This window comes from Pararge aegeria, chromosome Z (assembly GCF_905163445.1).
Source record: "Pararge aegeria chromosome Z, ilParAegt1.1, whole genome shotgun sequence".
Classification (NCBI taxonomy): Eukaryota; Metazoa; Arthropoda; class Insecta; order Lepidoptera; family Nymphalidae; genus Pararge; species Pararge aegeria.
In genome coordinates, this window is record NC_053208.1 from 24,174,175 (window position 1) to 24,190,678 (window position 16,504).

General features: G+C 36.6%; 1 protein-coding gene across 1 annotated transcript in view; it reads left to right on the plus strand.

Moving 5' to 3' along the window:
* The first annotated feature begins 383 nt into the window (after positions 1-383).
* Positions 384-16,504, plus strand: part of LOC120636550 (L-galactose dehydrogenase-like) — a 59,200-nt gene continuing 43,079 nt past the window's right edge. Inside the window, exon 1 of the mRNA XM_039908080.1 lies at positions 384-549. Within this exon, the coding sequence (XP_039764014.1) occupies positions 467-549 (83 nt within the window). The 5' untranslated portion in view covers positions 384-466. The remainder of the gene's footprint in view (positions 550-16,504) is intronic.

Sequence of the window (16,504 nt, forward strand, 5' to 3'; positions counted from 1 at the left end):
GCTTAACATAATGTTTATAGTGAAATCCATAAAAAAAACGAATGCGAATGATGTAACATGCGACTGTCATATAACATCGTTTTGTTACCAGTTAATTCGTAAGAAGCAAAAATAACCGTCGACTTACGACAACACACCCGCTTTCCAAGCTCAGTTTCATACATGCAATATAGTAAGAGTGCAATATTTATTTTCCGTATGAGATTAAAGCTGGGTTTTCTATATTTGAGTTCAAGTTTCACGACATTTTGTAAAATGGGTTGCACCTTAACATGGAGGAGGGACCTAACTTGGCAACGCCTGGATTCGTGCGTCATTGTTTCCCTGCCCCAGTGACTATATAAAGCAGCCCCGCGGACCAGACCGATATCAGTGCTCGGCGAGTCGCGGAATAGGTCGGTAGTTGCGCAGCTAGAAGCGCGCTCGGTGAATTGCTTAACATCAGCTCGGATCGGTCCTTACCATCATGAAGCGAAAATATCTGGGAAAAACTGACTTGAATTTGCCTGTCGTCAGCGTAGGAGGAGCTGCTTTCTCTGATATATATGGGTAAGTCAGTGCTAAGTGGTAGTTAAATAACTTTTTGAATTGTTCTCATAACGCTGGTTTTATTGTTACGTTATCAATCTGGCAAAATTTTCTCGCGATAATTTAATGAGTTGAATGTGTTTTATTTACGAAATGATTAAATTCTACTTTTAAATTTTACGAAAACGCGTGAATAGGGTAAATGTGCCAGTTTATGAACACCTGATAATTGACTGTGCGCGCTTTAGGACAACTATTTATGTGTGTGCAAAATTCGTTTTTTTCATGTCTCGTTATGGCCTCAAAGTTGAATTAACATGCGGCGATTTTATCTACTTTGCGTCTACATACTTGCCGATGCTTTAAAGTTTGACATTGCGATGGAACTATGCTTTTTATGGCTGGGCGTGACCATCGTGTTCCATAAATTTTCATAAATAACGAAGACAAAGTTGAATTGGGGTTGAAGCTGGCTAATAAATAGATATACCGCTTAAACCTCAAAATCATGTCAAATCAATCAGTGATATGTTGTATCTAATATATCTTACTGCAAAATGTATTTATTCTAATTATAAAATAAGCAGCCTACGTTTTGTTGAAAATAAAACAATTTCAGCGTTTGTTGCTTTTGAAAATAGGTAAATTTTCATTTAATTATAACTTTTTTTAAAGTTTTCGGTGAATACTGTCTTTTTTATTCGTGAACTAATAGGAACTTTTTAGTAACACAGCTTTATGTCATCTTTAGCTAATTTACTGACTCCGGCTTGGTACTGAGATGTTTTTACGGAAAACCCTATACGAAATTTAAATCAGATCTGAATATAGAAAACTAGAACCGCGTACTCCGTAATTTAACATGTTAATCATTAGATCAGCAGTTTGATGCAGCAATGAACAAATAACGTGTGCCGTGACACGATCTCGGCTCTAATCGCAAATAAAGACAAATACCTACGCCGCGGGTGGCAGAGCGGCGCGCGGCTTGGAACCACACTTCTTAATAGCTTGTTAAGTTTCTCCTTTGACGCGTATCAGTGTATCGACTTGATTATTTTGCATACTCAAACCTACTTAAATACCATAAGAGCGATATAAGCTTCTTTGTATTTTACGGTGAACAAGAAAAAGTTGTCTTATTCCGTCGTAACCGCTTTATTCTCTTCTCTCTAAAGATGTTTCACATTTGCCGACGGGCGTCCGCGACGGCCAGTAAATTTTTAATTCTTTTGTTCTACCACTATAACTTACCCCTTGGCTACATAATTGACGATACAGTCTAAGATGGTGGCGGGCTAGCTTGCTAGGAGTAGGTATAAATTATTTTCTTCCTACTTTAGAGGTGAAACATTTAGTGGCGCGCTTTGGCAATAAACTATACCCGTAAGCCGTCACTTTGAACAACATGACTCTGTCTTATTGTGTCTTATCCCCTTTATATAGCCACCGTTCTATCGAGTTTATGATTTTTCACATATTGTGCCGACGGACGTCTTGCAACGGCATACATAGTTTTATTTATAAGTCCGCTAAGCTAGCTGTTCGATTGTCTTCAGCTGATAATCTTCATACGGGTTTAAATATTAAACTACGTCATCGAAATATGGGTCGCAGCTTCGTCAAAAAAAATAGAACTAATTCGTATCATTGGTCACACACTAAACACAACTGTGCCTTTATAATTGTAGCGGGCTAGCATATTGAAGTATGGCAGTCTTATAAAACCAGTTTTTACGCGGCATAGTATCGGTACGCTAAGTTGCTAATCAATTTACGTGCTTTAAACAGCGTCACCGCAAGGTAGGGCGGACATTCCTTAGGAAAAACTGAACTAAGTTATATATTTGTAAAAGCTAAAAAATTAAAATAGTTTTCAGCTAATTCAAACTAGATCGGTTAAAATAAAACTACCTTCTCCCTTTTTATGAGATTTCTACATGATTTGATCATATCAGTTATTTCTTCACTATATGCCTTCTCTATAACCATTCTCAACTATAACCGTTACCGTCGGCGAAGCTTAGAGTTATTGGTCGCAAGCTAAACACAATTCGGAAGGTAGCAGGCGTACATATTAGGAGTATGGCAGTCTTATAAAACCAGTTTTAATGCGCATCGTACCGGTACGCTAAATCGCTCATCGACATACGACTTATATCGGCTAAATACCGTCATCGGAAGGTGGAGCGCAGATTCCTTAGGAAAACCCGAACTAAATTAATTATTGGGAAAAGCTGACGTTATTTCTCGTAAGCTTTTCCCAATAATTAATTTAGTTCGGTTACATTTTCAAATAATCCAACCTAGATCGGTTGAAATAACTACCTACTCCTATTAACCGCTATTTCTACATATTTTTGGTCATATCTAGTATTTTACTGCAGGTTTTTTCTCACAATATGCCTCCTCTCTCATAGGAGATACTGTCAAACATAAACGCTACCGTCGGCGGAGCTTCGTGTCATTGGTCGCACTTTAGACACAATTTGAACGCTGCTAAGAACGCAGGTTGAACGCCATGACTTAGCCTTGCCTTTAACCTCCTTCTACTTCTCAACTCCAGGTTCCTACCTCCTGACATTTTTTTACAGACAACCGCAATACAAATTCTTAACCCGATGCGAAAATGGAATCCACGTTGCCCAAAGATGAACATATTAACCGGTTTTTATGCATACGCGCATCTACTTAAAGAACATATTAAGAGCGATATTTATAATTGTAGCGGGCTAGCATATTGAAGTATGGCAGTCTTATAAAACCAGTTTTAACGCGGCATAGTATCCGTACGCTAAATTGCTAATCAGTTTACGTGCTTTAAACAGCGTCACCGCAAGGTGGGGCGGACATTCCTTAGGAAAAACTGAACTAAGTTATATATTTGAAAAAGCTAAAAAATTAAAGAACATATTAAGAGCGATATAAGCTTCTTTCTAATTTAGATATGAAATATTTATTTTATACGTTTGCCGTCATGGGGAACGATATAAAGCTGTCTTATGCCGTCATATCCGTCTCATTCTCTACTCCGTTATGATATTTCACATTTGCCGACGGACGTCTCATGACGTCCACCGCTACAAGTTAGCTATTGACTTCTATATCATCAAGTGATGATGCAGAATAAGTGCGATGCCGTCTTATAAATCCACTTTCAATCCGGCATCGTACCGGTACGCTAAGTCGCCAACTGCCGCAAGTTCGTTAGGATAAACCGAATTAAATTAATTATTAGCAAAGATTTTCCACCATTTCACCTAGCTTGTTTTAAATAACTACTCCTATATATCGTTCCTACATGGTTATATTATAAAATAGTACCGCGACTGTCGGCGAAGCTTGGTCGTACCCTAGACGAAATTTTGAACGCAGCTAAGGATGGAAGTTGGATGCCGCGACTTAGCTTTGCGTGTAACGGGTGCAGGTATCTACCACCAATTTCCTAACTCCGGGTTGGTGCTGAATTTTTTTACAGACAACCCCAATCAAAGTCAAAGTCAAATATTTCTTTATTCAAATAGGCACATAGATGGCACTTTTGATGCGTTATTATATACAAAATGTGTACATAGCAGTGAGTAGTGATGGCGATAACTACAATCGTAAACTTAAAACTAAAGCTACGAGGGTTCCAATCGCGCCCTGGTCTAAGAAGTGGTGTAAGGTGTTCTTTTTGTTATCACCATCTCACATTGTCATTAGAAAATATTTAAGAATCAACCTGGTTAGAGCAATTGTTTACACCCAAGCTTTTTTATCGTATACGTAATCCTTTATACTATAATAGGACTTTTTTATAAGCTTTCGCTTAATACAAACTTTGAACTTCTTTAGTGACATCCCCAAGATATCAACCGGTAATTTATTGTAAAATTGTATACAATTTCTTTCTTGAATTGCTTATTTTGTGTAGTCTAGTGTACTGCACTGCAAGTTTATTTTTGCTTCTAACGTTCAAAAACACTACACTGCACTGCACAACAATACACTGTGAACCCAGGGCTCCGTGGTTCGAAGTTGAATATTTTAAACACTAGACAAACGAGGCGGTTTCTATGAACAAATAACGTGTGCCGTGATACGATGTCGGATCTAATCGCAAATAAAGACAAATACATACGTCGGCGGGCAGCAGCACGGCGCGCACCGTCGTCACCACATTTGTTTAGTTTCTCCTTTGACGCGTAGCGAGTTGAATATTATGCATACGCACACCTATTTGAAGAACATAAGAGCGATATAAGTTCTTTTCTATTTTAGATTTGAAACACTATTTAATACCTATGCTGTTAAGAAGAACGTAATTAGTGTTGCCCAAATGCAAGAACAAGACGAGACTTAGCCAGTCTTGGTCTTGGTCTTGCGCCAATACACCTGGTCTTGGTCTTGGTCTTGGTCTTGCACTCCCAGTCTTGGTCTTGGTCTTGGTCTTGCAGCAAGAGTCTTGCAAGTCTTGCAATTACCTATTAGTCTATTACTATTTATTAAAGTTTACTTTAAATCTTAGAAAAACGTATTAGAATTGGAACATTGTGAGCTTGAATTAACATAGCCATAGTAAAGATCAAGCAGATTAATAAATAACTGAAGATTTGATAAGAAATTCGAAAAATCAACTGACCTATATGTCGTTTTCCATGGAAGTAACTGTTTCTTAATAAACATTTATGATTTATAAGCTTACATTTGCTAAAACAACTTGTAAAAACTTAAGAAATATAATGACTAAATGTACAATAATAGTACCTAAGTAATTAGTTTAAAACCATATAAGTAATCAATATTATAATTACTTACTAGAATGAATTATTATGACATCTACTACCTATCCTCACCATTTTATCCTAATCATAATACTACTTGCGTGATCAGTATAATGTATTCATTTTCATTCTAAGCACTCTGAAACTTATTTATTCTTTGGAACACCTGTAGGTACTCTTAAAATTCGAAATTATTTTGCATGAATAGTGTCAAATGTTATGATTTCGGCGCGGCGGCAACGATTGTTTTAGATTTCAAAAGAAGCCGCCGGCGCGTGTATCATAACCATGTACTTCCGAAAAGCGGCAAATTTCTTTGAGAAGTAAGTACAAAACCTTTGATGCCGCATTATCAAAGTGCCGATGGTTAAAACATAACTATGCATGCACTCAGTTTGATTTTAATAGATATTTTTTTATTCGCTATGTTTATGGTATTAGTCGTAATGCGCATAGGTCCAGTTTTTCATATTCTTTGATATAGTTTTTTGCGTCTCATAGAATTCCTAAGCGTACCTACCTACCTATACACCGAACTGTTACACCTAACTACTCCGTGAAATAGCGCTAAGTCCTAGCTGCAAGACGCAAGAGTCTTGCAGGCTATGTCTTGTTCTTGCTCAAGTCTTGCACGGTCAGTCTTGGTCTTGGTCTTGCTAAAAATACGCGGTCTTGTTCTTGGTCTTGGTCTTGCAAAAACGCAAGAACAAGACCAAGACTGCAAGACCAAGACTGAATTTGGGCAACACTTAACGTAATGTCGCCTGACGTCATATCAGGGGATATGACGTCTCTCTACTACGTTATGCTGTTTCACATCCGCCGACAGGACGACTAAATTATTTTTATTTCTTTGTTCTACTACTACAACTTAGCCCTTGGCTACATAATTGGTTGTACAGCCTAAGATGGTACCGGGCTAGCCTCCGAGGAGTATAAACATAAACTTCTTTCTACTTTTGAGCATATCGTTTAGTGTAAAATATACCCCTTATTCTGTCACTATGACATCATGACGCTGTCTTATCGTGTCATATACCTTCATGCCACCGTTCTCGACTTTCGAAGTTTATCGATTATCGAACGATTTATCGCTTTGCGGTATTTCTTTGTTTGCTTAGCTAGATGGTAGCTGTATATATAGAGATAAATCATACGGAAATTATAATAAACACACTGGATTGTCTGTGCCTTAAAACCGTTACAAGGGTTTTAACTTTTAATAGAGTTACCGGAAGGTAGGGTGCAACGTCGGCAGGAAAAACCGAACTAAGTCAATTATTGGAAAAGGCTGGCGAGAAATAAATTAAATTTTAAAATAAAACAACGTTGGATCGGTTATAATATTATTATAATAACGACTTGGATGTATTTAGCTACATTTTTTATTTAACTGTAGGTTTTTTCAAGGGTCAAGAGGGGAGACAGACCGCGCTGTTTCTATATTAGTTATATTAGCCCAGGAATCGAACCCACAACCTCATACTTTGTAACATGTTAACCACTAAACCAATGCAGTCATAGTTGTACTGTATACACTTCCGCAAACAAAATCTAATTCTTATACATTCTCATTTACAGGAATCAGAGTTTTTTAACTGCTTAAGTTAACTGCGACTTAAGGATACGAAACAAGGTGATAAAAGAATAACCGCTTTTTCGGTCTGTCCGTCGGAGACATTGTATTACTTAAATCACATCATTGCAACTTTTAGGAGATTTCGGATATTGTTCAGTTCAGGACGATTTAAGACGGTACGATTTCAGCAACTTTACCCTACATAACCAGAAAAAAACAACTACTATTCTTACGCATATTTTTTTATGAATGGGCCTCAATTATTTGTTTTTATATTTGAGCAATACTCTTTTTCTCGATCTTTTAAAATCTTTCGAAATTTCGACTGTTAACTTTTTATGTTTTAAAACATTAAAAGATTATGATACGGTTTAAGTTGCACGAGTGTAACCTGTATGTAATTATTTACTTTTATTACTTTAAGTTGGATTAAAATGACGCGATAAAGTGAGTATAGGAACCCGCTTCAGCTTAGATGCGTTTTACTTCGTCCGACGTTGGAAACACTTGGCGTCACTTGTTGGAGCCTGATAAGTTGTTGGCCAGACCAGTGCGCGTTTGGGACCCTCGTAGTTACAATAATCATCATCCTAATCATATCAACCCATTTCCGGCCCAGTACAGGGCACGGGTCTCCTCCAACGATGAACATTATGGAGAATTCTCAGGCATGCAGGTTTCCTCACGTTCATTTCCTTCGCCGTTGAATCAAGTGATATTTTAATTCCTTAAAACGCACATAACTTAGAAAAGTTAGAGGCCACCCACTGTGCTATCACCGCTTTATATACCGCTGCTATCATAATACTAACATATAATTTATGTATGAACTTTTCATGAGTTCCTGGAATAAGCCTAGATGGTTAAAATCATGCTCGATTTTTAATTTTTAGATAGTGCTTAGTAAGAAAGCTTAGCTTCAGAACATTTTGGAGGCCACCTCACACCTCATTTTTTAAATAAATCGACTGCGACTTTTTTCATATTTTATCTTTGTACATATTACATTCATACATGTGTATGATAGTGACAGTCCGCAGTTTTCCTCTTTAAAAGGTACAGCATTTTCTGTACTAGTAATTAGGCTTGCACTTGACGATAATCATGCCTGAGCAAAAGCAGTGATGCGCATTAGCCCGTAAAATGGCTAATCACTCTAGCTTTGAAGCCGTGAGCTTGCACACGTCGTCAGTAGTCATCGGTTAGCAATATCCCCGAATATTATCTAATATGGGGGCCGGGCAAGGCTATTAGTTTCGGAGGCGGAGCGCCAAAACTATAAAAGTTTTCTGCCTCCTGACGGAAAAACGAGACGCCAACCGTGAAACCGTGTAAACTTATCTAGCCATGTGAGAGAAATAGAAAGTGAGAGGAATAAAGAAAGGCTTCGCATTTGTATAAAATAGAAAAAAGAGTGAAGTCACTGCAATGTAACTTTATAATTTCCCGACTTTTTATTTAATTACAAAACTTAATTAGACGTTATATTTATTAACCATCTGGGAAAAAAATGGAATTTATGGGGAAATTGCATCAAATGTTAACAAATTGTGCAAAAAGACTTCGTTTGGGTTTTTTTCTGTAAAAAATTTAGGAACATGAAATTCCGCGTTTTTTTTATTTTTTTTATTAACATCCGAAATAATGGTTCCAGATTGAGGAGTTTTTTAAAATTCGTTTAAATAACAATTAACGGTTTAATATGAATTATAATTTCAAAGATGACCATTCTGGCGCAGTGGGTTATGTGCAGGAAAGTCCCTGGTTCGATCCCCGGAGATTTGGAATCAAACATTTCTAGATTTTGACGGCCGATTGGTGCAGTGGGCAGCGACCCTGCTTTCTTAGTCCAAGGCCGTAGGTTTGATTCCCACAACTGGAAAATATTTGTGTGGCCATAAATGTATCTGTGTGTATCTGTTTATCTGTATAACATAAGTATATATGTATATTATTTATAAAAATATTCATCTGTCCTGTCAGTACCCATAAACCAAGCTACGCTTACTTTGGAGCTAGATGATGTGTCCATAATACTAATAATATACTACTATTAGTATTTTTCCGGTCTAGTCTGGTAGCAGGCTTCGGCCTTTGCTAGCTACAACCCTATCGACAACTACGAGCTGCCAAGCGATTTTACATTCCGCTACGATGCGCTTAAACTGCATTATTACTTACCAGATTCAAATGAGATTGCAGTCAAAGGCTAACATGTTGTACAAAAGGTTACCGCTTCTAACCGAGACTTTAAAATATGAAGCCCATTTCAATTGAGAACTTCCTTCGCGTATAAGTCAACCTTAAAGATAGACATATGCTGTCGCGGACTTTTTTTTAGAACTTTTAAAGGGGAACCACTTTGTCATACATGATGTTATCGAAACTCTAACCGTTTACGCAGCGCACGCATCGAAAGCTCTTAAAAGGAAAAAACAACTATTTTGGAACATTCTTCATTGGTGCTATGTATTTATTGGTCTCAGCTTTATGATATATAGCCTATAGCCTTCCTCCATGAGATATCCAAAACGGTAAGAATTTTTCAAATCGGACCAGTAGTTCCTGAATTCATCGCGTTCTAGTAAACAAACAAACAAACTTTTCAGCTTTTTATATTAATTAGTATGAAATTGTAATTTTTTAAAGCATTTAACTAGAGGCTAAAGTTTTCACAGTCTGACCATTGATTTTATTATGCTCGAATCAAATTATAATGGCAGCTTCTCGAATGCGTAAACGTAGTTTAAATGAAGCGGAAAACGATTACGGAAACTTTTACAAACAATTACAATACTTTATTATTTATTCACACAAGAGAGCAAACCAAGAGCTCAAATTTCTTTCCCGTTTATATATCCAACATAAAAACTAGCTCCTTCATCAGATATCTTAATTTTATAGATAAAGGTGCTGTTGATATATCGGGTTAATAATAATATCCCGCTTTCTAGATAACTTGAATCCCAAAACTTTATCAGAGACGCGACTTTGTCCACGTATGTTTCGAATCCTGTTTTTTATCAACTACCACTTTTATCCCTTTACTCCTTGTCTCACCTGGCAAGCGATGATGTAGTCTTAGTAGCGTATACCTTTTACGGGTGTGACAGTTAGACATCGTACCGGAACGATGAATCGCTTTGCGGCATGTGTTTGTCGGGTGGTAACGGAGAAAGCCTCCCAACAGACCAGACCAGAGAAAATTCAGAAATTATGAATTCCCAAATATCCCACACCGGGGATCGATCCCGGGACCTTGCTCTTTTGACCACAGCGCTAGGCACTGCTCCAGGTAGGTCATCTTAAAATCTAAGGCTAAACTATTGTAGGTCTATCTCCATCTAAACAGGACGCATTTTATTTCTTTGTGCGTCCTGATAATTTTAATTGTTAAGTTATACTTATAAAGAGGGTAGATTTTTAGTTTCTTGTTTGTACCCAATAAGCTCCGAAAGTAATGGACAGATTTTAGCCATATTTTTTTTGCAAAAAAGCTTACCTAACGCCAAGTAACATAAATTTAATTTATTTTCAAAAAGAATTGAGATCCATAAGAAAATTACAATTATGTAACCAAATGCAAAACTTTTTCCTATAAAATTCAATATTTGGTGTGTGGAGAAAATTATTAGTGACACGTGAAAATTATGTGCTATATAATTAAAGTATTAATAATTACGTACAAAAAAGTCCATGAGGGAACATAACTAAGTATCAAAGTTAAGTCGTAATTTAAGCTTTTGTGTTCTAAAGTTTTATTAGACTGCTGGTAGAAACAAAAGTACTTATATTGCAGAAAAGAGCTGTACGGTCAATATATAAACTTAAATCACGCGAATCCCTCCGTGAGAAGTTTAAAGAAATAGGCATACTTACTGTAGCTTCACAATATATTTATAACAATATAGTATTTGTAAGACAACATATTAGTATTTATAAACAAAAAGTGGACATAAACAGTCGACTTACAAGAAATGGTCATAAATTAGTGTCATCTGCATATCGTCTGCGTAAGGTACAGGGATCATTTGTGGGATTGAGTATACGCTTTTATAATATGATTCCTAAGGTGATTTTGGACCTGCCAATGCACAAGTTTAAAGAATTTGTTAAAACACACTTATTACAGCGAGGTTACTATACAATTGATGAATTTTTTAATATCAAGGATGCTTGGAAGCTTCCGGCTCCGCTTTCAGCTCACACAAGATAGAAAAATGAATGTTAAAATGCAAAATGTAAATTGTTGATGTTGGAAAAGAGCAACTGCTGAGTTTCTTGCCGGCTTCTTCTCGGTAGAATCTGCCTTCCGAACCGGTGGTAGAATCACTACAAACAGACAGACTTGACGTTTCAAAAGTGCTTATATTAGGCCTACTTGAAATAAATAAATTTTGAATTTTGAATTTTGAATACTAATGTAACCCACATAAGTATCGCAGTATTAGTTTCAATCAGACATTTAATTTAGAAGATATTTCGATTAAAAAATTCTAAGTTCTTTTCAAAAATTACAGCCGAATTTTTTACAAGAATGCACAACTTAAAAATAAGCTATAAAAACAAAAACAAAGTCGCAGGCAACAGCTAGTAGGATATTAGGGTTTAAAACGGTTTCCGATTGATATTTTAAAATAAAAACTGCTACGGTGACTGACGCTGTCTTTGTTAAATACTTCATAAGAATGCTAGAGCTATTTGAAAAGTCAGCTAGTATATCTTAGAAGTCCACCGTTCAATATCTAATAGAAACGCTAATTCTAACGGAAAAATAATAATTAAATTCGGTTCAAACAAACATGTAATGCAAAAACGAATAAATTAAACAGACTAATCGAGAGCCTCCTACTTTTTTTAAGTCTGTACAAAAATCGAGCGCCGCGCTGTGATTAAATTCCTGGCGTGCCTCAGGTACAGGTAAGTCCGAATCGATTGCTGTGGAGTTTTTCAGGCTCTGTGGGGAAATGGTTACTAGAAATTTATTAGGGTTTCATATACAACATGAAAATGAGAACCGAAACATTAAGTCACAGGCTTTAGAGGCACATTTTTTACTGTCTCTGAGACTACTACTATACTACTATATGCGACTACGCTAATAGTTTTTGAGTAAACAACTGCTATAGTTTTTACTGAAAAAATCATGACATGCAAAGTTAAAATCGAGTGGCACCTGTCACTAATTTAATCTTGTATAAAGGTACGCCTCGCGTAGCGTAGGTACTATGCGCGTGTCGGTCTTAAATCTTGAATACGGTTGCCATAATTAAATATTTTTAATTAGTTTGTATGCAAAAATAGATATGTTTTTGATTATGTGTCCTTATGAAATATACCTTCTTATGCACCCTTTGACAGTATTTCGTAATTCGGTTACACGTTGTATACACTTTAAACTGAAAGTAAACAGGAGGTCATCCAGTGTAATAGAAAGGGCGAAGAGGCTAAGAAATTTAATGCCACTTCGGGAAGTTCATGGTAACAGTATTTTGTTGATAAATCAATCAATAAATCAAATAGCGTTTAACCCTCCCAAAAGGAGGGTTTGTCCAAATCACAACGTTGGTAATAACACAGAGAGGGCTGCTTCTGTTTTCTGTAAAATTCAAATTTCATCTATTTCAAATAGGCCTACTTTATAAGCACTTTTGAAACGTCAAACGTCCGTTTGTAGTGACTCTACTAGCAGTTCAAAAAGCAGATTCTACCGAGAAGAGCCGGCAAGAAACTCAGTAGTTGCTCTTTATAGGAAGAGAGGGAGCGAGAGATCCTTTGCGTTTCCTTTGCTTTGATAGTCAACGTTTCAACTCCGTACATAAATATGCGGCTAATCAAGGCACGGACCCGGGGACTCTAGATAGTAACTTTCAGAATACTTATTAAAGTAAATTAAAAAGTTAATTTGAACATGTAATAAACAAAACCAATTTGTGAGGAAAAATGAAAAGTTATAAAATATTTCAAATCTAATTAAGCGTATCGATTTTAATTTCGATACCGAGAACTTTTTGAAAGCGACTCGTATTAAAGAATAAATAATAATGGTGTGTATAACCAATAAAGATAAAGATATAATTTTGTTTGTTTGTACACATAAATGCTTACAATACAGTATTTGCATACAAAACACTCTGGGACACTCACTATGAAATCGTGACGCGATAATTAAAAATGGCTTTAACGGTAAAGGAAAATAACGGGAAAATAACTATATGCTTAAGAGTTGGCTATAAAGTCGTGTAACGTCTACAATTCTGGGGTGGTGAACCGAGGCCGATACATCTCTAATTCTAAGGAGGCCCGCACCCTATAGTGAGCCGGTAATGGATTGATAGCGATGAAGCGAAAACGTTTCAGCCCACAAGGCACAAAAAGTGGTTAAGTGTACCAGGTCGCTTTAATTCACCCTCAAGTCATTGTTAATGTGTGTAATCTTGTACACTCTGTGTAGAATATTAAAACCTATTTGTGCGCTAATTGGAGTCATTATGGATACGTTATCGCGTTTTGAATTCCCACTTCAAATTATTTCGATTACTCATATTCGTAATTATTTTGATCAGTTTGAACTTTTCCTTAAAAAAAGAAATAAATGATTTGTAAGGCCCCATTCTCAATAAATGGGTTTTGGTCAAATTATTATTAAAATTCATTCTGCAGCGAATAAATCGTTGATTGGTGAGGACAGTCAGGTTTAGTTGCGAAGCCGCAAATCAATCGATGCGTTAGTTATGACTGAGCAATGGTGTGACAAATTGCTGACTAGATGGTCGTACGTGTTGGGAGGTTCGAAAATGACCTCTACTGTCCCCTCGTATCTCGCTACGTTTAACCTTCAGTTTCGGTCATTACTCACTAAAGCAACATACGCACTCAAGAATTGCAGTTCGTTAACTAAGCCCACAAATCCACATTAAAGCAGCGTGGTCTTTTATAATGTCTCATCACACAAACAATTAAGAAGAAGAAGAAGAAATACTTTATTGCACACAAACATCGAAATATACATAAAATATAGAATAAGCAACAAGAACAAAGATTGTAGGCATGCAATAAACGTAACGCCAGTATTTTTTTCTAGTAGTGTAATGTTTTGGTTCTTCTTTCAAATATCAAATTACTGTTTACAGTAAATATAAAAACCTTATCATAGCTATACTACGTTAAAAGTAAAGCTTTTAAAGTCTACTTCATGTCTTTCCATACAAAATCTAGCGATCCAAAGCGGTGATAGCCTAGTGGTAAGAACTTTGGCTTCACTTTCGGGGATGCCGAGTTTGAACCTAGGCATGCACCTCTAACTTTTCTAACGTATGTTCGTTTTAAGCAATGAATTATTACTTTATCATTGAAGGAAGAAATCGTTGGAAAACCTGCATGCCTTCTTCATTCATAATGTTCTCAAAGACGTGTAATGCCCACCAATCCACACTTGGCCAGCGTGGTGAACTAGGGCCTAAACCGTTCTCATTCTGGAATGGTTAATTAATGGTCATTCTAAAGAAGGTTTTTTTTTCAATCTTGGAATGGAAACAGTTAAATGGTAACTAAGTGATTATGCAGTCTAAGATGGTAGCGGGCTAACGTGCTAGGGGTATATTAAACAAAAAAACACCTGACCGATTTCTACGCGGTATCGCATAATTCGTTTAGCGCCACGTCTTCATTGGTAACGTGATTAATGGCTTCAGCCGAAGCCACTAGATAAGACGACAAAAAAATGGGAGCTCATGCCTGGGATCGGCCCTGGGACCTCCAACATAAAAAACCACAGCGCTAACCACTGCGCCAGGGAGGTTTACAAAGAAGTATCCGGCTTTTGTTTTTTCTGATGATTACCTCCTAATATAAAAAATTCTCGTGTCACCGTGTTTTTTTTTAAAATCCTACGACACGGCACGACCGATTTTGTGTGTACATTCCGGAGGTCTGAGAATAGAACGTTAACTATTTTTCATACCCCTAAGTGATAAGGACCCTAAACTTTATATTTAATTTTTTGGACATTTTTTTATGATTTGGCGTCCTAAAATGTTTTCCAACATCCAAAATAAGCGCGGACGGAGTTGCGTGCAACATATAGTGTTATGTACGTACCTAGCTAAATAAAACTAGATATTCACACTCTCACTCTTTTGACCTTTCGGACGTCAAGCACGAACAAATTGGCATTTCCACTAGCACAGTAAAATTGGCTTACAGTTCGTGACTGAAATCTTATTTTTCACGGGAAAAATACAATTTCATTTTTATTGAAGTAGCCTCGGAAGTACAAGTTCGCCCTTCACTGCAATCGCAGCTGGTGGTAATTGAAGATACATAAAATAGTAGCGAGGGAACGTTAACGTTTGGTGTACGGCAGATATATTTAAACTTACTTAACTATAACATAACAAAAACAGTAATATTGAATTCATAATGACAAGGTTGCCTGGAAGCATCCAGCTCCGCTTTCCTCTCTCACAAGATAGAAAAATGAACTTTAAAATGTAAAATGTAAATTGTTGATATTGGAAAAGAGCAACTGCTGAGTTTCTTGCCGGCTTCTTATCTGTAGAATCTGCCTTCCGAACCGGTGGTAGAGTCACTACACACAGACAGACTTGACGTTTCAAAAGTGTTTATATTAGGCCGACTTGAAATAAATGAATTTTGAATTTAAAAAATTTTGAATTTTTTGAATAAGGTTTAACATAACTGCGATAGTAGACTGGTCCGGTTTGTGACTTCGGCCGTGGCTTGTGTCCCTACCGACATGCGTCCATTTTGTATATTCAATCTTTCCGTAATCGACTGATCTTAGTTATTGACAAAAAATATCCATACAATTTTTGACAATTAACAAAACTCTAAATTCAAAGTAAGCGTACATGTGTATTTTCGTAGTATATTCATTTCATGAAATACCTTTTATTTTTCCATCAAAACTTACAATATTTGGAAACCTACAATGGGAAAAATTACTACATTTTTTATTTTTTTTATTTACATAAAAGTTTACAAAAAATCAGAAAACCAACCAGATTTGTAATATATGCTAACAGAAAATTAATTCAAGGTACGTTAACTACAGAACATTACTGCCAGTTTCAGATGTGTATAAAAATGATCATAAGTGACTTAAAAAGTAGGATTTCAGTTGTTAATATTACGAGTTTTAATATCGTCTCGAACGTCAGTGGGTAATTCATTAAGTAGGCGAGGAACTAGGTATATGTTCGTGCGCTCGCCGTAAATTGAGGATTGAAACATTTTTCTGAAACGGTCCATAAAGTCGATAAAGGCCTCGGCCTATCACGTACATATTCTCGATCACATTACACTCGGACTCCCATGCTTGCTCCATTCAAAAACTCCTTTGAGGACATCTGACTTCGCATTTTACATTACTCGCACACACCTGGCTCTCGCATGAGCGGTACGTTGGACGTGAGTCGAGGTGGCAGAATAAATGAATGCAATACACTTTTGTTGTACCCGCTAAAGTGTCGGAAATGAAAGCAATAAATCACTCATGTCTTAGCATTTGCAGCCTTTTGTTTCAGCACTTTGAAGTGCTACAAGATCACGTGCAACAATAAGTCAATTTTATTACAAGTAACTATCGAATAAAATAAATAACAACCTT